General features: G+C 51.1%; 1 protein-coding gene across 5 annotated transcripts in view; it reads right to left on the bottom strand.

Moving 5' to 3' along the window:
- PRDM2 (PR/SET domain 2) overlaps positions 1-22,891 on the bottom strand; it is a 95,912-nt gene that overhangs the window by 5,729 nt on the left and 67,292 nt on the right. The window contains exon 8 of one of the 5 annotated variants that reach the window (XM_090268627.1): positions 18,746-19,872. The exons of the other annotated variants lie outside the window; for them this stretch is intronic. Within the exon in view, the coding sequence (XP_090124753.1) occupies positions 19,860-19,872 (13 nt within the window). The 3' untranslated portion in view covers positions 18,746-19,859. Of the gene's footprint in view, positions 1-18,745; positions 19,873-22,891 lie in introns of those variants that run through there. 5 annotated transcript variants of the gene reach the window in all.

The following is a 22,891-nucleotide window of genomic DNA, read 5'->3' as shown; positions in this document are numbered from 1 at the left end:
GGAAACAAAGGCAGTGACTTGTCCCAGGTCCCAAGTCTGCCCCTCAAGGTGGAAGAATGGAAGTGAGCAGGGCCTCAGGTGAGGGAGGTGGGAGGTGAGGCAGGTGGGAACTTCTGGGGACTTCACCCACCCCAGGTGTTGGCTGGGAGCTCGCTCTGCCTGAGGGAGCAAGAGACGGGAAGAAGCTGAAACAGCAGGATTTAGGTGAGCGGTCCTCAGTCAGGGCACAAGTGTGCCATGTGGGGAGACATTTTCAGTCGTCACATGCGGGGGAGGGAGGATGCTGTTAGAGTGCAGTGGGTGGGGTCAGGGATGCTGCTAAACAGCCTACAATGCACAGGACGGCCCTGGGACAAAGCAATCGAGCCCAGCACGGTGACAGTGCCCAGGCTGAAAAGCCCTCAATGCCTGTCCACTAAAACAGATGAAATGTATAAATAGACAAATGACTAAAGACAGTCCAGGGAGACGTCTTAGATGAGACAGAGACCTGTTCTTTTCACAGAGGAGACTCCTTCTGAGGGCCTGGCTGGCTCTCAGTCAAGGTCACGGCTGCATGCATGACTTTCTCCTGGAGGTTGTGCAATGGAGGCCTGGGGTCAGCTCATTCCAGGACCCGAGCAAGATTCAAGGCAAAAGAATGAGGGCCGACGCTCAGGGATGAGACGGCCTGGGAGGTGGCCTGCGGGGGCACCACGGCCTGGCTAGCACCCCAGTGTGAGCAGGGACCCTCAGTCAGCCAGCCCAGCTGTGGGAAGGGACGGTCAGCTGTGAGGCTGCCTGAAAACGTAGGTGACTTGCACACCCTTGTCCGGTTGGGGACTAAGGAAGAGTCCTGGGACATTGTAGATCCCCCTTCACTGTGTCCTGTCTAGGGAAATGTCCCTAGCAGAACACAGATGCACCAGCAGCTGCTTTGGAGACAGGCCCCGCATCATCCATTTCCAGCTTCTTCCTCTCTCTGCTACGATCCTTCCACATCTATTAAACACTCAGAAATCAGTCAGACAGACAAAGGTAACAGCCGTGACCTTGTGGCCCGCCTAGCTACCCTTTTCTCTGCCTTTCACATCCGCTCCGCCCTCAGGCTCCTGCGGTAACCGCAACCACAGTCATTTCCACCAGGGGCCTTGGTTTTCCTCCCCAGCCCTAGGCACCCCCCTGGGTAGGGCGCTTACAGTCGGGGCAAGGCCTCCACGGGCAGGTAGCCGACCCTCAACCCACTGCGTGGCCCAGTGGAGGACAATGCCAGCTGACGTGCACACGGCCCTGTGACTCCCAAGTACTTTCTCCACTGTGACTCCTAGACTGTCCCAGCAGCCCAGAAGGCGGGAAGAAAAAAACACTTTTATACCCATTTCGCAGATGAAGAAACTGAGGCTCAGATAGATGTGGAGGCTTTCCTGGGGGAGGGGGGTGATGGGGGCAAAGCCCAAGCCTTCCAGTGCCATGGGCTCCCACTCTGGGGACACCAAGGCACCATCTAGATGTTTCCTGGTAGCACCGGGGCAGAACGTCCAGCAGGCAGTCTCCTTGATCAGGAAACCCCTACTCTGGTCAGGGAACTCTTGAGAGAGTTCTTCCTGGAGCTGGGGAGTTATGCGCTGGAGAACAGTGTCTCTAGAACTGGATACTATTTCTCCAGGCCTCAGCACAGCAGCAGTTAACTCGCAAAGACCTCACAATCCTTGGTCGCCACTCACTCACTGTGTGCCCTCAGCAAGTCACAGGGCCCCCTGAGCTCTGGTCTCCCCATCTGCAAAACAGGAATGCCATGGCACAGGGTTACAGGGACGATAAAATACTGTCACTCAGTCACTATCAGCACGGTGTTCAGAGCGCGGCAGCTGGCGAGAGGGGGGCCCTGCTCAATGAAGGACGCTACCCGTGACCCTCCCGAGAAGTCCTAACCCCAGCCCGTTAGAGACCTGAGCGCCAAGTCCCCATCCAAACACTCACTGGCTGTGTGGCCTCAGCCTCCAGACCTCGGTCGCCTCATCTGTGAAGTGCAGGCAACCCCCGCTGGCCCGATGGTGCAGGGTGGGCTGGGCAGGGGTGCACAGACTCATGGGCTTTTGAAGCACAGGGGGACCTCGTATGCCACCCAGTTCCTCCCGCCCCAGTCTGTATGGGGTGGGGGGCAGGATGATGTGAGGGAGTGGATCTGACACACTCATTCATGCCCGAGGCTTAGTGAGGGCTCACAGAGGGCGGCCCACGTGGTGCCGCCTCCTCTGGACGTTAATTTCTCGATGGTCAGAATCCCTGGATGGTCTGGAGGCAGGAAGAGGCTGCTCCACTCCTGGCCCTGAAGGGCACGTCCAGGCTTTCAAAGTCACTGGCGTGTCCTCTGGTGCCTTCCTGCCTCCGGGACTTGGCGCCTGCCATTCCCTACCTGGAAGCTCCCCCAAGGTGGGCAAGGGGCCGCCCCGCCCTCCTCCCAGTTCTTGCCCGAGTGCCTCCCTCTCAGGGGGCCCCCCTAATCCCCCTCTCTCTGTAACTGCAAACACCCACTCCTGAAACTCCCGCTCTCCCGTCGCTTTCACAGGAGCCCCATCCCTTCATCTGTGGTTCCGCTTCCCGCAGACAACCTGGATCCAAAAATAGTAAATGGAAAATTCCAGAAATAAACAATTCTTAAGTTTTAAAGGATTAAACATGAAATGTTCATTCGACACCCAAGGGAGAAATCAAGTGGGTGGCTGAAATGCACCTCTGACGAGTTCGGGGTTGGTCAGCATCTGGGTGGACGGGGTGGACTAGGGGGCTCCCGTGGTGTGTGGAGACAAAGCGGGGGGTCCAGGGGCTGAGGAAGGGATCCGGGGCAGCATTGGCGGTGTCGTGAAGCACAGGGAGTGCCATCACAGGTGGCAAGCATTTCAAGGAAGCAGGAGAAGCAACCGTGTCCAAAGCTGCCAACCGGTCAAGCCAAGACTGGGAATCAACCAACCAACCATGACACTCAGCAGCCTAGAGGTTGCTGGTAACCTTGGTAACAACAGCTTCCAAGACAAGGCGGAGCAAACACCTGAAAGGAGTGAGTTCAGGAGAGGAGGGAGGAAAGAACAGGAGCTCAGTCCAGGAGGTGCTGGTCAAGGGGTCAGAGAGGAGTCAGGGTCAAGCGGAGGAGCTGCCTACCCCCCGACCCCCTAGGAGGTGCTCCCCAGAGCTCTCCAGCCCCCACCAGGCTGCCCAGGCATTGAGCTGAGCCCCCCCCGCCTGATGAGCTCACCTCCCGCCCTTCTTCCCGCATGTGTCGGGAAGGACCTTCTGGAAGGCAATCTCCAAGCTGGTTGGGGCAGGCAGCAGCCCCAAGAGTCTTACACGAGTCTCCATAAATCCTCAGCGCCTGCCACTGGCGCCATTAAATCAGCGTCTGAAGTTCCGCACTTCTGCCAGAGGCACGGGAGCAGCGAAGAAGGCGTGCAGGCAGGACAACCTGAGATGATGTTGAAACTCCCCACGGGCCGGGTGAAGGCCACAGGTAGAAGCTACAGGAACCTGCTTCCTGGCACCAGCCACCAGCCACTTCAGGGAGTGGCTGACTCTGGCTTCCCACACAGGGCAGCCCCATCGGCTCCAGGGAGGCCCCCCACCCACTCCAGTGAGGCCCCAAGCCTGGGAGGCAGCAGCTCGAGTTTCAGCTCTAGGTCCCTGACTTGCTGTGTGGCCTCTGGAAAACTTCTCTACCTCTCTGAGAGTAATCTCACTTGTAAAATGAAAAAGATGTACAGTATCACCCATGGGGCACGTGATGTGCCAGGAACATTTTGGGGGCTTCCCCGAGTTCCTCAAACCCTCCCAGCAGCCCCGAGGCAGAGGCAGTCACAACCCACATCTCATAGAGGAGCAGACAGAGACTCAGAGAGGTGGGGAAGCCCAGTGTCTACGCTCCATCAGCCAACAGGGGTACAACCACGATCAGGACCATTTGGCACCAAAGCCTGGCTGCCCTCCCCTCCGACACAGTCCTTGTAGTGACGGGCACCAAGGAACTCTTCAATATCCCAAAAAGCCGTACGGAGTTGAGCCTTTGCCCACAGGACCGATGCACAAGCAGCCACCTACGAAGCCAGGAGTCAGCTCTGCGCTGGAACCACGTCAGCTGAGAGGCGCCCCGCTTGGGGGCTCTCAAAGTCCCCAGTGCTCCCTGGAGTCCCCCGCAGAGGTGAAAACCATCCTGGCGTGCTGAGGCCCACTCCTCAGCCCTGGAGATCACCTCAACTCCAGGGGCACCTTCCACATTTTTGAGTCATTGGGACTAAAGAGTCTTGGAAACCCTATGTGGCACCTGCCTGGGTGACCGGGATTTCTGAAACATATCTGGAGCCTGTCCAAGGATGCTGACAATCAGAGGTGCCTGCCTGAAGGGAGAAGCCTCGTGGGGGCTCCTCTGCTACCTGAGGCATCTCCGAGGCTGGCAGGCTGCCCCAGACGCAAGGCTGGCGTCACTGTAAGAACGCCACGCTTGCCATGAGTCTGAATGGGGTGTTAGTCAGCAGCGAGATGACGCTGCCCAAAGCACAGGGGCGTGTGGGTGGTGGGCATGGAGGCTTCCCCCTCGGAGGGTGCAGGGGACTGGATGAGCGTGCTCAGGCACCTCCTCCCATCCCAGAACCCCAAAGCCCTCACCCTGAATCCTGGCTGATGCCACATAGGCTGTAGGTGGCCAGGGCCGGGACAGGTCAACCTGTTGTACGGAAGGGGGACTGAGGCAGCCTGCAGATACTCGGTGACTTGGATCCAGCCAGCTGACCACTCTGGGCTGCTGGCCACACCAGAACGCTGCCCTCCATTTGGTTTGGGAACCGCTCATTGGCTCCATGGAGGCTCCCTCCCTGCAGGGCACAGCCACGCAGCCCAGCCACGCTACTGGGGCACCCCCAGACTCGTGTCCAGGCAGCGGCTGACACAGAATGAAACCCATCCTAATGTTTCTTGCGCGTTACCAGCATGTCCCCAGCTCAGGTTCAGTGGAACAGGTTTTCCCAGAAACCGCATGGGTCATGCTCATTATCATCTGAGTCACAGCCGCAGACATGTCCCTGCTTACTATATGCCGAGCGCTGTGCCCAAATTTGACCTGGAGTAACGAACTTAATCTTCACAAAACCTTTACGAGACGGGTACTACCACATTTTATACACGAGGAACTAAGGCACAGAGAGGGTCAGCAGCTTGCCCAAGAACACACAGCTGGCAAGAGGCAGGGCCAGGGCAGAAGCACTAGACATTTACCCCCAGGGCATGGGCTCCTGAAGCCAAGCAAGCATGTCTCTGTGGGACTTTTGAGCCTTTAATGGGCAACAGTGTCCCAGAGGAAGACACAGGTTGTGATTTACCCCAAACTTAGTCCCCCACTTTACTAACTGCTGGCTCCGTGCCGGGTACTATGGGACACTGCAGAGAGCCAGGCACTCTGAAGGCATGACAATTCTGCATGTGGATGGCTTTGGTCTCGGCTGAGCCCTAGGGGGTATCCTTTAAGCACCACACTTTTTAAAAATATATATCTTTTTTAATAGAAATGTCCTAAAACCAGCCACATGAAGCGATGTGTCCGGAATCTGATTCAGTATTCTCTCTGGGAACCAGGTTTGCAACTCTGCCCTCATGTACGCTGTCACAGGAAGAGGTTCTCAGAGCCTAGGAGCGTGTGGCAGGCAGCCTTCTTGTCCACGCACTGAACAAGACCAGGCCTTTCAACCAGTATCATCAACACGGACCCGTCACACCTATTATATACATGGCCCTGTGCGAGGTGCTGAGGATACAGCAGTGAGCAGACCTGGTCTTTGCCCTGGTGGGGAAGGTCTTCATTACTTGCATAATATATAGGCAAAGATAAAACTGCAAACTGTGACTGGAACGAAGGAGAAAAAGCAGAGGCTACCAGAGCTCTGAACAAGGAAACACCTGACCGTGTGTGTGTGTGTGTGTTCACATGTGCACACACATGTATAGTTAGTTCTATTTACATTGAGGCATGGGTTCTGTAGGACACTTGGAACATTTAGGATTCACTTCATTTTACCATGTTGGGTTTTTTTGCATTATTTTGGGGGCAAGAGGAGGAAGCACAGAATATATCATTTATTCTACCCCCAGGAAAAAGAGAAAGGATTTCTAGAAGAGGTCATTTCTGTGTCTAAAGGCCACTGTCACTGACACCCGCCCCCAAATCTTCCCTGCCCTCATTTTGTGCCTGAGTCTCGAAGCAAGTTTTTCACAAGAGGATTTGGGAGTCTGCAAACGGCAACCAGACTGGAGTGAAAACTCATCAGGTCTCTCGCCCAGGCCTTTTTCTGATCTGTGACTAATGGATCTGGTGACTGGTGGTCTCTTGCTTTTCCCAAGATGCAGACCTGAGGGGACAGGCGCTGGGTTTTTGATGGGGTCACGCCTGGCTGGCTGCAGAGATGGCTGGCTGCTCAGATGCAAACAGCCCGCCATCTGGAGACATGGCAGGAACACTGGGACGATTGTGGTCCGGAGGCCTCCTGGGGTGTACTGCAGGGGCCACTGCCACCTGCAGTGCAGGCCTCAAAACATTCTTCCACGGTGAAGGGGAAAGCTATGTAGAAATGCAAAGCAGAGAGGGCCTCCCGCACAAAAGGTCCCAGGCTGACCCCACCACCACCACCTCTACCTGACGTCGCAGCCTCGGCCAGAACTGGTCTCCGGGCTCTTCCAAATCTCCCAGCCTCTCAACATTGGAGCTCCACTGCCACCCCCCGACTCGGTTCTTGGGATCCTTCTCTTTATTTATACTCACTTCCTTGGGGAGTCCAACCTCATGGGTGTAAATACTGTGTGTACTGAGGATTTCCTAAGTTTATTTCCAGCTGGGTCCTCTGCTCTGAACTTCAGACATGTACGTTTGGTGATCGCTTTCACATCTCCCCCCTGAAGGCCTAGTAGCATTTCCAACTTAGCATGCCCCCAAACTGAATTCCCAGCACACAACGCACCCCACAAACTGGATCCAGAGACAGCCTTCACCCCATTGTTTAATGGCCACTCCATCATCCATGGGTACATAGGAAAAACAAGTCATCCTTGACTTCGCTCGCCCCAATCCCAGGCAAATCGTGTGGCTCCACCTCTGAGATACACCCAGAGTTCACGGCCATTCACCACGCCCCCACAGCGACACTCCATCAGTTCTCTCCTGGGTTACTGCGTCCACGTCCTAGTCTGTATTTCTACCACTGGCTCCTTTTGGTCTACTCTTAACACATCCGCCAGAGGGATGCTTTTAAAAGGGAAGTCACGCCATATTCCTGCTCGAAACCCTCCAATGACTTTCTCTCACTCAGAGTGAAGGCAAAGTCTGCGGTGGCTGCACCAGCAATGCACTGGCTCGTTCCCCTCCAGCCTTACTCGCCTCCTCCTGTCCCGTGAGCATGCCAGGGATGCGTCCACCTCAGGACCTTTGCACTTGCTATTCACTTGGCGAAGTGCTTTCCTCCTGTCTGCAGGCTTGCTTCCTCACCTCCAAGTCCCATTTTCACCCCTGAATTCTCTTATTCCTTCTTGCCTTTTCCACTTCCCTCCAGAGCACCCATCATCTGAAGTTCTGTATAGTTGCTTGCTTCCTGTCTGTTGCCTGTGATGGCTGGGACCGCTGTCGTTTTGCTCCCTGCTGTATCTTCCCAGAACAGCGCCCAGCATGTAACAGCAGACGTTGGCTCCACATTCATCGTTGAATGGAGGAATGGGGGAATAAATGAAGGGCCAAGATCCGCACTCTTTCTTGATTAAATCACACCCATAATGCATCACCGCTGATTTCCCGTTATTGTTTAAAGAGTGGCAAGAACTGAACACACTTTATAAAAGCAATCTAAGTGCAAAATTCTTTCTCTGCCTTTATGCAAATTTTTCATTGTTTCTCACGCACACCTTATTGGATGGCAGTTTTATTTTTACTTTTTAAGATTTTATTTATTTATTTTTAGAGAAGGGGGGAAGGAGGGAGAAAGAGAGGAAGAGAAGCATCAGTGTGTGGTTGCTTCTCGAATGGCCCTAACCGGGGGCCTGGCCCACAACCCAGGCATGTGCCGTGACTGGGAAACAAACTGCAACCCTTTGGTTCGCAGGCTGACACTCAATCCACTGAGCCACACCAGCCAGGGCTGGATGGCAGTTTTTAATTAAGCAAACTCCTATGAGCCTTTCTAAGCATTCAGCTTGTTTTTTCATAAACAATTATGCTCATATTTCATTGGTTGGGATACTACTTAAGTCATACAGTACAGTAATAAATACGACAAATACAATTAACCTTTGGCTCATCTGAATTGCTGGCTGGGGGGTCAGAGCGCAGGGGCTGTCCCCATGAATGCTGTCAGGGTGCTTTCTAGAGGAATCAAGGGCACCCGTTGATAGTTACATGCCAGTCAACTGAGCTTCAACCATTTCATTTTACCCAGAGTTGGTACTCCTGTAAGACAAGTTCACAATGACTTCTGCAACCACCCTACCCTCCCAGGCCCTGGCCTCTGCAAAATGTCCTCAACACCCATTACTGCTCAGGCAACCAGTGGCCACACTGGCTTTGACAATGGCGTCCTGTGCGACGGGAGGCCTCTGAGCTTCCCTCATGGAGTCTGCACGATCCCATCACACAGCAGCTCTGACTCACGAGGGTCAAGGAAAAGCCGCCCAGGTGAGTGACGCTGCGCTGCAGATCCAACGTGGGGAAGACCTTGTTCCGTCCCAGCCCAGTCAGGCGCATGTGACCTCGCAAGATCAACCAGCGTTTAAGCCCTGAGAGGAAGGGTCTCACTATTCTGAGCAAGAATAAGAAAGCCCACGGAAAATCAGCCGTGCCATGAGTTCTGGAAGCTCTGTGAGAGAGGGACCCCCTAGGAGATGCTGGGAATTAAAGCTGGTGATCATATTTTTTCAGAGCCAAGTGTTGGGGGAAAGGATTTTAACATGTGAGGGAGCCCTTGATTAGCTCCACCCAGGGAGTTGTGGATGCTGGGTGACAGTCACAGGCCTCCCGTGTAGACAGGGATGCGGGGGGGTGGGTATAACTTCACCGATACCTCTGATTAACAAGCCGTGCCACACTGGCCTCTAGTGCCCGGTTGTCGCCCGGCCTCTGTGGTTGACAGACTGGCACCCTTACCCCTGAGGCCAGCGCCCTGAGGTAGTAACCCTTTAATACCGATTGTGATGAACTATGTCACAGATTGTAATTAACCAAATGATCAATCCTTTTCTTTTGACCTGATTTTAACTGACTATTTGCTTACCTAAGTGACACTCTATTCAGTTGCCAACAATTAATGGCTCCAAAATTCACATTTTAAGCCAAAGTCATGAGTCAGGGTCATATAAGTAAGTCACTGAGTGGTTTTTTTTTTTTTTTTTCCTTTCTTCTTCTTTTGATTCTTCAAATAACTGAACAAGTACTACTATGTGCCAGGTGCTGCAGCAGTGCTGGGTAGAGTGGTGAACAGACTGCAGCAAGGCATTGTGGGACACCAAGCTTATCCTGGTTAATGACCAAAGGTCACACATCCCCCAAGCAGCAACGGGCAAGTCCACCTCGGCTGATGCTTGGAAATGTCCCCGACTCTCACTTAAAAATGTCCCCGACTTTCGAGCTGCCCTGGCTCATCTGTCACAGGATGGTTATTAAGATTAAGAAGAAATCTAAGTGAAATGTCCCGAGAATGGAAAAATGCTATAAATCCATCAGAGATTGTTAATAAGCCAAGGAAAATAATTCAAACTGAAAGCCAGAAGCAAATTAAACAACGAGACAGGGTGATATCACGTCACTTCTGTTTTTCTTCTGAAGCCCCAATGGAAGACTCTGAAGTCTGGGTAAAAATCACTTGGGAAGCTGCTACAAATGAAGATTTCAAAGATGACAGTTTCGCAGGCCTGGAATTTTTAATAAGCCCCCAGGTGGTTTCTGGTGCAGGTGGTCCACTAAGTGAACATCCCGGTGAGATACACGGAACGGGGGCCCTTTCACACACCTGGGAACACAGAACAGGAAATGCCCCGCCACTCACTGTAATTAACAAGACAAGTCTACAGGACCCGCGAACCACTGCCCCCTCACCTGAACACCTGTCCCACATAGTTCAGGACATCACCTTACTTAAAGCACCTGCTGTTAGCTGGCACTCGTGGGCTGTCACTGTCATTTTTATAAGTGGATCTAAGGAATACAAACATATTAATTAAAGCGAAGTAAAAACAGAGCACACCCTTCACCTACAACCCCCAACACCAATTGGTGGAGGTGCCTCACAGTGGTCGGCGCCTACATGAGGACAAAGTTAACACAGATTTGTTTTCACCAAACTCACTTGTAAAATTCAATCAAAGGAGCCTAAATATGAATGAAGGTTAGAGTAGAAGACACCTATGAACCTCTGCATTGGTTATTAGAGAGAGTCTGGGAAACTTCCAATGTCATACCCTGACCTACAGAGGAAAATCAAATCAACAGACAGGTGGACACACTTCACCACCATCCCGTCATGGGGTTGAATGAACCCCGGTTCTTCCTCATAGATCCGTTAGCACGCGGCACCAAATGAGATATTTATTTTAAACCTAGATTAAAGGAAGGAGGCAGGAGGTAAAGAGAACAGCACTGTTCCATCCCAGAACGAAGGGACTTCACTGGGCAGCAAACCCTCCCTGACAGACGATGCACTTTGCCCAGACTTTCATTTCGTTCTCCACACTGTTCATTAAACTCATGCAGGTTTTAGGAGCTCACAAGGAAAAAAGGCTACGTGTTTGTTACACTTTAACACACTCCTACCCAGAGGTCATTGGTCCAGCAAACGTCACTTACCAGCGAAGAACCAAGAGGCGAACCCTGCCAGCAGACCCAGTTCTGCTGCCGGTGCACTCTGCTTACAGAGAGGCCCCTGGGATCCTCCCAGGCCCCACGTACCTTGTTATTTACAGGAACTATTAATGGGACCACTACCTAGGCTGGATTAACAGAAGCACCTCTGGAGGCAGCCCAGGAGGGCAGGCAATATGCATAATCAATGAAAACGGAGCCAGTGCGTACATCCTTCCTAAAACATTTTGAAGTCACGTCTCAAGCGTGTGGGCCCTGCGTGCCTGAATTACCGCGGAGAGCATCACCTCCACCGCAGTATTAAATGATGGTGACCTTGAGCTTCAAGGAGAGGAGAAATTGTGTCCAGTGCAGACATTAAAAGCAGAGAAGTAGCAGATACACTAGACCCCTGATGGCAAACACCTGTGCAGCAGAGACATTTGCCCTGATCCTTTCTGTATCCCAGGCACCGGGCCCTCCGACCCCGAGCATGACCTCGCCTCTGAAACCAGCCGAGGCAGCAACCCCAGCAGCAGCTCCCCGGGGACACATGGAAACCTACTTGGAGACGCCTATAACATAGAAGGAAGTCGACAGCTGGGAGCCAGGTTTGGACGAGTCAGTATCTGGACCGGCTCCTTCCCTCACAAACCCAACAACAGGCAAAATGGACGAGGATCAGGGAGGACCAAGGCATGTGTTCACCTCCTGCACATTTTAGTTCCTTCAAATCAGCAGGGGCTTCTCGTCCACACTCAGCAGTTATTTACCAGCAAGCAGTCTCCCTGCTTCTCAAAGATGCCAGGGCTTCCCTCCCACATCAGCGGACGAGGCAGGCAGAGCAGACTCTGATGGACAGACGGGGCCACACTGCCGGACCCGGCTCTGCGCTTACTACCTGTGACCGCAGGCAAATTGCTTAACTTCTCTGTGCCCGTTTCCCCATTTGTCAAACGGAAGAACATAAAAGTATTTCCTAGTTGTTGTTTTTAAATGATTAAATGGGGTAATATAGGGAAAGACCTGGAAAATGTGGCTGGAAGCATTTTAAAATACCTGGGGTCGTTCTTAGATCATTTCAATGAGTTTGGGTTCCTTAGTTAAATCATAAAGCTAATGAAATGTCTTCTTCTGAAAGGACCTTTTAAAATGTACATTTTGGCTTTGAAATTCAAAACCAAGAGAAATAGTTACATGGAGGGTTGATAGAATAAAACTCATCACTTTTTTCTCACCTTGGCTTGAAAAATGGCTGCCTGTTTCCTTGTGTGTTCTCTCTAGTTCTGGTGGGTGGGAGCACCTCGCTCAGAAAGGCAGCAGCTGAGGCCCACAGGTGAACAGCTCAGGCCCAGCTCAGAGAGCAAAGGCCCTATGGCCAATGGCAGCAGAACCAGGAGCCACTGGGGGCCCTTTGTGGGCACAGGCAGGAGAGGATGGGGGACGTTCTGGCTACAACGACCTGTCATGAAATGACATACGTCCACTTTGAGCGGAAGCCACAACCTTTCATCAGATTCAAAGGGAGATTCAACAGGACATCTTTCAATAATAACCATGATGGTGGCTAACGTTCATGAAGCACTTACTAGAGCAGGCAGCATCTGGGGTCCTCTTGGGCATGTCTGTTGTCTTCCCAAGCATCCTTTGTGGTCGGATGGATAATTACACCATTTCACAGAAAGGGAATCTGGGGCTCAAGGTGACATAGCTTGCCCCAGGTTACAGAGCTGGTAAGTGATAAAGCAAGGATGCAAATACTTTATTCAACTAACAAATTTTTATTGAGCAGCTACTACATGCCAGGTACTGTTGTGCATGCTGCAAATGCAGCAGCAAACAGCCTCCCTGGGTGGACTTTCCATCCTAGGAGAGACCTTCAGTAAACCAATGTAGAAGGCCGATTACAGAACACATGGAAGAGTTAAGGGTCTCTAGGAACAGTAGAGCAAAGAGCTGGGGAGGAACAGCAGCACTTATTGCACAGCAGGTAGTGGTCAGGGAAGGCTTCCTGGAAGAAGTGACAACTGAGCAGCAGCTCTGGGGCCAGCTGAACCAGTGTCCTTACCTACATTCCTTTGCCTGTGATGAAAACACAGTGAAACCTCCAAACTAGCCCAGTGCTGGCCTGCATGGCACCATCTCCTTCATGGAAGGTAAGGGGCATTCAGGAAATTCTGACCTTGGAACGTGTGATCATGGGGGTCACCCTGATCTGAAGCTGTGGACCATGCTACGCCACCTCTCTGCAGCAAAACCCCTCTGGGCGATGACATCAGCATGAGACTTCTGGGGACAAAGTGAATTAAGAGGTTTCATAATTCCTTTGAAAACAGAGCTTTGGGATCAGACTAGTGATCAGGTCTGGGCTCTCACAGCGGTGGAATATAATGCACATGAGGCCGCTTCCCAGGCTCAATTTATGTGTCAGTGCTGAGAACACCATCTCCCTCCGGCCGTGGGGGAGCGTCAAGACAAGTAAAGCCACGCCGAGACCTCAGAACAGTGGCTCAGCGGTGGCCAGCCACATCCCAGGCGCCTCTGAGTCCCAGGACACAGGACAGAGTCCACAGATCTACAGCCCAATACCTTTGTGACCCAGTCGGACCATTAAGGACGTTTTCTGAACAGCCGACCGACTAAATCACCACTGGAGGCTGTTGCTGGTCTCGGGAGTCCGGTAACAGCTCGGGAAGAGAAGCCACCTGAACATGGGCCTAAACTCAAGCTGGGCTGGCGAGGAGCGGACGTGATTATAAGAAGCCAAGTGAGAAGGGAATGTTACTGCAAGAAAGATTGAATCCATGTGTTTTAAATAACTTCATTCCAGTAAGAATATTAAGACATCATAGTTTTGGCAATTATTACTGAAACAAATGCAATGATTTAAAATTGGAATTCTATTTTTAAGTTAAAAAATGAAAATTGCCACATGAGGATCCTAAATCCCCTTTTGTTAGTAACTTACCTGTGCAACAAATTCCAGGTTTTTTTTTTTTTTCCTTGTAATGATTCCTGCTGGAAACTCACATTTCGATTTAATGCTAAGACTCAGTAGCTACCCAAGAATTCCCGATGGTACAGCAGGCCCCCATCTACACACTGCTGTGGAATCTTCTTAACTATGTTCTGACTCAGAATGGAAACCTGAACTTGAACGTCCCTCTGTGGCTTTGTCATTGCTGAAACGACACCCAAGTTCTCACCCCCGAGGGAGCACCTACCAAGGAATGTTCAAAAGCGTGGGTTCTGTCTGGCTTCCGGCTCTGGTGTATAAGCTGGACATGGGAAAGCACATTTAGGCACTAACTTCTTCCGTAAACGCCTTATGTTCTCTGGAGCACCCACCTGAATTTTGGGTCACTTCCTACAAGTGACAGCTGTGAAGGAATCCAGCGGGTGAAAGTGAGGCAGAAAACAGAAGCACGGACAAATCCTACTGTCCCAAGAGTTCAGCAAGTTAACACTTAAAATAATATCTCCAAGCCCTCGGCCTGCAAACCCAGGCCTGGGTTCGATTCCCAGTCAGGGCACATGACTAGGTTGCACATCAGGTCCCCAGTTGGGGGCGCGCGAGAGGCAACCGCACAGTGATGCTTCTCTCCCTCTCTTTCTTCTTTCCCCTCTCTCTAAAAACTGATAAATAAAATTAAATAAAATAATGTAACCTTGTTAAAAAATAAATTTAAAAAAATGCTACCTTTAAAAGTATCTCCAAGCCCCTTCAACGGCTCACAACTGCAAGTAATTTAATGCAGTCGCCATGGTTTTTCCCATTCTTAATCTAGAAAGTAAATAAAACCTACATACACCCTCTTCACTCTAATCCTATACTGGTGGAAATTTAGCTCCTTTGTTTTGCACGTAATGCACTATTTACTACGGCGGGGAGGCGAGCCCCGATCAACTTTCTTTTTGGGCTAATGCCCAATAGGTCAAAGTTCTCAAGTGACATCTGAGGACACGTCCCATGACCCCCAGGCGCCCTTCTTTTAAACCACTTTCAAAACCATAGGATATTATTATAATGAGCCTGATTTCCCTTCAACAGGTTTTTGCTGACTAATCAGATCTAGAAAGTCAGCCGGACCCGGATGGCCTGTGACGGGCAGGAGCAAATCCCGCAGCCCAGAGGGAAACTGGACACCGCTTCCCAGGAGCAGGTCCTACGGACGGGCAGTCTTGCTGCAGTAGGAAGACTTCCCTGCCCACAAAGGGATGACTGGACTTGTTTACGAATGCAGGGAAAGCCTCTGAAGAGGTTTTTCCATTGAGAGGAAATGAAGCTTTAAAAATAATACAAAGATGATAGACACGCGGGGGCAGGTTGGAGGCCGTTCAAATCCCAGCTTGCCACTTCAGAGCTGGGTTGACCTTTCAACTCCCCCCAAGTCTGCTTCTCCATCTGTAAATGATACCAACCTCATGGGGTTACTGTCAAAAGTCGAGTTTGAAAAATGCTTAGCACAGGACCTTGCGCACAGAGAGCGCAAGCGAACGCTGAGCCAGGTTCCCCGAGCCTGTCACTACCTGCAGAGGAGGAACTGAAGTGAACCAGTTGGCTGGAGGCCGGGAGCAGGCCGGGGTGGTGGCCCGGGCGGTCCCCAAAGGGGAGGACTGGGGGCACAGAGCCTGAACCCATCAACCAATGAGCAGCCTTAGATTTTCCTTCTACATCTCTCCCACTCAAACCTCAAGTTTCGTTCCAACATTTTTTTCTTGACACTAATGTTTTGTCTAGAAAGAATTTTAACAGTAACATGGAAACTAGGTCCAATGCGGAACTAGTTTCTTTTTTCGAAAACATTCCACAGCACTGTGCATTTAAGGCCTTGCATCTCGCGGGCCAAGTCCCAGGGAAAGGTCACAGCGGGGCTCTGGCCTTGGAATAAACATGTTGAGAACGTGCATCACGGGCTGGAGTTCTTTTGCCTCTGGAGGCCCCTCCTCTCTTCCTTCCATAATGGACACACACCTCTCCACGGCCAGGGCCCGCCCCCCCAACCCCTGGCCACGAACCCCACAGCCTTCAGGAAAATGGGGACAATGATAGCACCTGCTTTGCGGGGTGACTAAGAATTCAATGTGAGGCTCAGATCAGAGCAGACATGTTTGCCATCAAGGGTGAAACACATTATTTTTCCCCCCAGAAATTCAGAAATTCTTCAGTGTGTACCTGAAATTACCTGTGAGATTTAGACTACACAGGCCCCGCCCCCAACCACCCTGCCTTACTTATTTTTATCCTCACTCGAGGACATGCTTATTCATTGTAGAGAGAGAAGGGAGAGTGAGGGTGAGAGAAACATCCATCGGTTGCCTCTGCCTCTCGTACACGCCCGACGGGGAACGCCCCACAACCTAGGCATTTGCCCTGACCAGGAATCGAACCCGCGGCCTTTTGATTTACAGGATGACACTCGAACCAACTGAGCCACACTGACCAGGGCAACTAGCCTCATTTAAAAGGTCGGTTGTGGGGCTTTGGAGCCAGCAGCTTGACCTCCTCTCCAGGTCACACTGGAGAGGAGCAGGCATGGCTCTTGTCCTTTGCCATCCCGTCCTAGAGTCCAGCAATGGTGCCCTCGCTGCCAGGGAAGCTGGGCTCTCCCGCCTCCTAAGTCCTTCAGAATGGCTCATCCACTTCTGACACTTGAGTACATCCCCAAGAGTGCCTGCCTAGGACATTGGTGGAGAGACCAGACCCCAAAGCAACAGCAACAGCGTTGGTGCCACCAGGAGGAGAGGGCAGCCTGGTCTTTGGAGTACCTTCAGTGTGGCCTATCTATCTATCCAAGGTGACCTTTCTGTCTGTCACCCACCTGTTCTCTAACCCACTCTCAAGGTGTATTGCCCTTTATGGATATTTTTGTGGATATAAATCAATCTACTCAAAGAGGCCTGCTATCAAGTCAAAGTTGAAATCCACATGAATAAATACCAAATGCATTCGGTGAGCTATACTTCCAGTCATCACTCGAACATGAGAGTGGAATCGGCACTCACCTAGACATCCGCACTCACAGAGACTAAGCTAGACGCATCTTCTGGACCACCCAGCCTTTGGAAGAACTGTGACTGGGCAGCAGGTTTAGAGGATGACATACAAAAAAGGAAAAAAGGCCACCACGCCCATTCAAGTTCCATACTGGTTGGGACTTTTGTCCACTGATGGAAGCACTTAGACCACAGCCTGGTACACAGTAGGTGCTCAATAAATTCATGTGATTCTGTATAACATCTTCTAGAACGTACTTGTAACAACCAAATCCAAAAAGCCATGCTAGAGAAATTTGTCATCAGACACATTGTGACAGATGCTTGAAAATAGCAGCAGGGACATAGGGCTTTAGTCACTGGCTTTTAGAATTTTAAATGTTTAACTCCATGAAGAGTAAAAGCAACCAAACCGGGCCAGCTTGTTCCTGGTGAGAGGGGAGTTAAGTGACTTCCTGGGGACCCCTCCACTGACAGGCTTGTGCGGCTCTGCCCTAAGGACCGGGGCACCAGAGAGACCCTGCCCTGCTCCTCAGCCCGTGGTCATCTGTCAGCCTCCACGCCCAATCGAAAGACCTCCTTCTAGAAGGAAAACGCAGAGACCGTATAGCTGTTCCCCACTTTTGGCACAGTGGGATCTAAGATCCAGAAAGCAAAGGAAGTGCCCGTGGCCAAGCCACCCGTGACCGGGACATGGAAGGCTGGTAGGCGAGGGTTCGCTCGATGCCTGTCGGCTGCCAGCACCATGGGAGGTGCCCGGTGAGCAGATGCCAAGACGGAACCCGCTTCCTGCCAAGGCAGCGCCCTGTCATCACAGGATGCGCGGGTTTCTCATGGGGCAGCTGCAGCCACGAAGACTAACCGCCACTTTGTGACCCCTGACCGCTCGCTCGCACCCCCCACTCCCTCCCACACACCGGGCGCCTCCCGCCGGGGGTCTACGCTGGGAGCATCACGAACCAGAAATGAGAACACGGGGCCAGGAGGCACTGATCCTGCCCGCTGCTTTTCCGCCTTTCCCCACGAAGGAATGAGAGACAGCAGGGGTGAGGCATGATGACCACAGTGTGCGACCACGCAGGACTCAACGAAACGGCTGACATTCACCCATTCTGAGTCTCAAGATGGAACAGCAGTCCCCCACAACCTTGAAACAGATGTTCCAACTTCTTCGCTTCGTTCTCTGGGGAGCGTGAGCAATAAAAACCCCCCAACGCACAGAGTACACGGGTAGCCAGCACAGCGGGAGCGGAGACCCCACACGCGAGATGATCTCCTTCCCTCCCGAGGTGAGGCCTTCTCAGAGCCGCTGTCCGACCTCACGGCCACCCTGTACCTGGCGGACCAGCAATCTGAAACAGCGTCCTCCGTTAATGACAAACGGAAGCAAGCGAGGAGGCCACCGCCAGGCGGACTCCCCAAGGCCGGGCAAAGCGCCCGGCTCTCAACGCTCCCTACTGCCTCCGCCCCGTCTGTCCTTCGCTGCTCCCAGCCACGTACAAAACGCAGTGCTCACAAGCTTTTGGGAAGTGTTTATTGCTTACAATTATATAAAACGTGTCATTTAAATGTCTCCCTATGTATTAAGTGTTTGCTAGCAACAGCATAAAACCGCTTTTGTACGCATGACGAGCTCAGATGCCTCAGCTCCTGCTGGGAGGGGATCTGCAGCCAGCAGCACCTTTCTCCTGAAAAGGCTACATTGGTGAAAATCAACGGACAACCCCTTTGGTAGGTCAAATTGTAAATTTTAATGTTTTCATTAGAATAGTCTTTTATATCATAACTCTCCAATAAGAAACAATAAAATAACTAACAGCAAACTCCAGTACAAGAACACTCTCCAGATTAACAACTCAAAACAAAGATGTAAAATGTAAATCACATATAATACAATTGAAGCGTCCAAAACAATTTAAATAATTTTAAATATTTTATTTTTAAACTGCTACAAATGCTTTTACACAATATTTCAACATAAAAGTCCCCAGAACAGAAATGTAACAAAATGGGAATGACAGTGAGAGGGTCAAAGTGGCACAAATGCACCAAACAAGTATTAAACTACAGATTTCGAGAGGTAGATTACTTTTAAAGTTGAGAACAGCAACAACAAAAATAAAACCATGAAGAACCTAGCCATTTCCCACCAACTCCGTCATGACTCAGGGTGAAAGCATACGATGCAGGGAGAAGGGGCGTCCTCGGGAAGAGGCCAACGCGCAGTCTTTAAATCTCTATTAGAGACTTAAGTGTAAAACCTGGTACGTATATTCGTTTTTACTTACATGTCCACATACATCTTTATAGGCCTGTGATGCATCCTGGGCATTGGTATATTGCTACATAGTCTCCGATAATATAATAGTTATAAATTAGTGCCAGATAATTACTTGAGAGGATGTCCATCTGGATACACACACATGAAACTGGAAGAGGCGTAAAAAAGGAGTCCATATCCAATCTGGTTTCCTCTCCATTATGCTGGCAATCTGCTTGTGATAAAAAAGCAGGCGGAGAGAGAAGCTAAACGCTTCTCTCTGTCTATAATTAATTTAAAAGAAAGGCATCAAGAGCTGGTGTGTGACCAAAACATCTTAAAAAGAGTGCATTAGAATTTGTCATCCCTGAAATCTACAACAATCTACTGATAAAACGAAGAGCTTGCTTTGCAAGGTTAAGTTCAAATCATTCCCTTCTCTGTGATGTGCCAAAAGCCAGGGCCACACTCACATCTGAGTTGTCCGTCCCATGAGGACGAGCCAGTCCATCTAGCCCGTTTCACGGCGCCCTCTTGCATCTCAGGCACCCGGGGGGCCAGCACGGGGTTGGGCACCAGCGCAGAAGCGGATGCCTGACTACCCAGGGCAAAGAAGCCTGCCGGCAGCCGGTTGTATGTTAGGGTTTGAGTCAGCTTCAATTGGGTCTTGCAAGCGTGGCAGATTTCATGTCCTTTGTCGTAGTGCTTATCCTAAGTTGAGCATGCATTACCTTTATTTAGTCAATAAGGGTTGGTTTGTGTGGGGGGGCTTTTCTACAGGAAGTTCCTAGAAAATAAGAAAACTGAAGATAAATGACAATGTAACACAACCTCACACGAACTGACCATGTTAGAGAGACTGTGGGAAGACCATGTGACCAATGTTACTAAGACAGCAACGCAATGACTCTGAGGGTGCGCAGGAACGGGGGGTCCCAGCCAGAAGGCACGTGCTGGCAAAGGCCCAGCCCTACCTGGAGTGGCATGGCAGAGATGGATATGTGAGGAAATTAACATCTTTTTCTTTTTTTTAGTAACTTGTGGTGAATGGGGAAACTTGGGATTTCATTTTGCTTCTCCATCTTTAGGTGTTTTTGACCGGCTGCAATGGAAAAACTGTTTTGTTTTGTTTTTTAAAAAGAGTTGCTCTAGAAGGAGCATTAAAGAATGTAAAAATACCTAGGGATTTACAAAGACCAAAGCCGAATAACAGGGGAACAGAGAATGCGTCTCTTTCCTCGTCTGTCTTCTCCTCTAGCCCACGGAAATGAGCCCTCAGCAAGAGCCCTAAATCCATCCCCCGGTAAGCCACGGGGAGGCTCCAACTGCTCCCCGAAGCAGGCGAGCCCAACCCAAGGTACACGGGACCCGGGGCGGAAAGAGAGGACCTAAAGACAGGTGATGGGCCCTGTATATCCTCTGCTGCCTTGTCCTTAGGAAAGGATTTGGAGTCCATGTCGTTTTTTACACCCTGACTGGCACATCGGCTTGTGCTCCTGGGAATGACCAACTGGCAAATTCTGCTGGGCCGTCTGCGTGGAATGGAAAACTGACTTCAGGCACATGGCTGACTGCGAGTATGCACTTGAAAAAGTGAGGCACCCTAAACTGGCCTCCAGCGTAAAATTCCTAAGGGCTGGCGGCTGGCTCTTAATCCCAGCGCGACAATGAAGCGCACGGGCAGGGCGTGCCTGCCTGCGCTACGGGAAGTCCCTGCACATACAACGGGGCGAGGAAGGCGAAACCGCTGCCAATGGAGAGGGAGCGAAATCATCCCCGAAAAAAACTCACAAGTAAAAATATACCGAAAGGGAAGAAGGGAAGACGACTCCAGTTCAAATGGCTCCTTACCGGGGTAACACGACAGCACGCACCGAGGACGAGGCCTGCGCCCTAAGCCCTAAGCCCTCACGGTGTTTGCTCCCCAGGCCTGAGTTCAGGAACCCCGGCCGTGTGCCAAAGGTGCCACAAGGTACTGAAAAGACCACGCAGAAGCCTGGAGAAGTGCCCGTTCCCGTGTCTGGGTAATCAGAATACAGGGTCCTGTACTTCACAGATGTATGGTCACCTGTCAGCGGAGCCCTGTGTAAGACACGTGTCCTTCTGATGGGTCCACAGCACAGCTCTAGCGACTCACACGGGGGGCGGGGGGGCCCGGCTGTGGATGCCTGCTGCAACTACCTGCCAGTCAGAACACTGCTGCTTTTAGCTGCTTTCGGCCAAATTTCATTCCAGCAACGTAACCCTCGGTTAACTATCAAACAACGCAAAGCAATTAAAATTCACTGCAGTCAACAGAAACACAATTTGGTCCCTGTGGTCTGAAGGTTACTTCAAAAAGCACTGGGTGAGGAAGAGGCTAACTGAACAAGCTTCCTCGAGTTACAGTCACTCAGACCTTTTCTTTGCAGCACTTCGGTTTGTCATGCCAGCTTCACCCCTGTACTGTATAACCAGGATGCAGGATGCAATGCCTCTTTCAGACAATACTGGAGACAAAAGGGGATAAGCGGTCCACTCTAAAGCATCAGACACCTGGACGTGCAGGCCATAAAAATAACGCACACTCTGGCTCTGTAACCCTGAACAGGAGCTTGTAGGACCGCCCCACCGGGCGCAGGTGCACTGCGGCAGGCCGGCCGCTTTAAGGGTTAACAGACAGGTGTTTATGCACATCCCACGGCCAGAGACTAAGACGCTGAATAAGACCTCTAGTAACTAATTATTTAGTACATTTCTGCAGCTTTTTAAAAACCTGATCCTTTATTCCAACAGTAAATCATTCCCATCGGCCTTGGCTAACGAACAATTCCTTCTCGCCTACATCTTTCTTCAGTCACGGCTTCAGGCACACCAGCCCCTAGGAGTCCGCCTCATCGGCTGTGCACTGGTAACAGCACCTTTGAGTCCTCACGACCTCCCTCAAATGGCAGTCCACTCCCCAGTTAACTCTGCTTCTGTCTGCCTGAAACACCCAACGATTTTCAGACACCGAAAGCCACAGCCAAGGAAGCTTTGAGTCAGGTGGCTCACTCTGAAAGCACAAGATTGTAAGGTATTTTGCCGAAATTCTATCTTATGATGAGTATTTCGCAAGCTTGACCCGTGGGCAATTTTCAGCAAACAGCAGGAATTCCAAGAAAGTACATCAACCAAGGTTATTTAAGTCACTGAGAAAATCTGAGAAGTCAACGTAACAGATTTAACAACTGCCCTATGTTTCTGTGGCACTAAGAACACTTCTTAACAGAGGGGAACACAATCGACAGGGAAATCACCTCCACCCTAAGGTGAGTGTACATCACTGCTGGGAAACAGGGGCGCGGATAGGCCAGGTTGACTTGCCCTGGGGCTCTGAGCTGGGCTGGAAGGAACCGTGTAGTCTCGCCCCTCGGCGGTTCTGAGCCCTCGCGGACCTCCCTCTCCTCTGGGACCCGGCCTGGCGCCAGGGCAGGGCAGTGGGGGGACTTAAGGAGCTGTAGAGTGAGTAGCGTGGATGTTGTTTTGACCGATGGGCAAGTTTTTATATGAAAACAATAGAAGAAAGCATAGATAGTAGAAGCATCCTCGGTTACTGTATCTACGCTTGAGTCACAGAAATAGTAAACACTGCAAGGTGGTTTGAATGAGCTCATTGATCCATTCTAACAGAAGAAACGATCTAGGGTCTAGAGATAAGACAGGTGACACTGAGACATGACCCAAGACAGGAGGGAAGTTTCAGAGAATTTCATCTTTTCATAAAAGGATGCTTTTGAGAGCTTTTCATAGATTCAAATTCCATTCACGGCTGGCCCTGGGGGACA

The sequence above is a fragment of the Furipterus horrens genome, unplaced genomic scaffold, assembly GCF_987537825.1.
Source record: "Furipterus horrens unplaced genomic scaffold, mFurHor1.1.pri manual_scaffold_3, whole genome shotgun sequence".
Taxonomy (NCBI): Eukaryota; Metazoa; Chordata; class Mammalia; order Chiroptera; family Furipteridae; genus Furipterus; species Furipterus horrens.
Note: the sequence above shows the minus strand (reverse complement) of the source record. Positions and strands in the feature narration are given on the sequence as shown.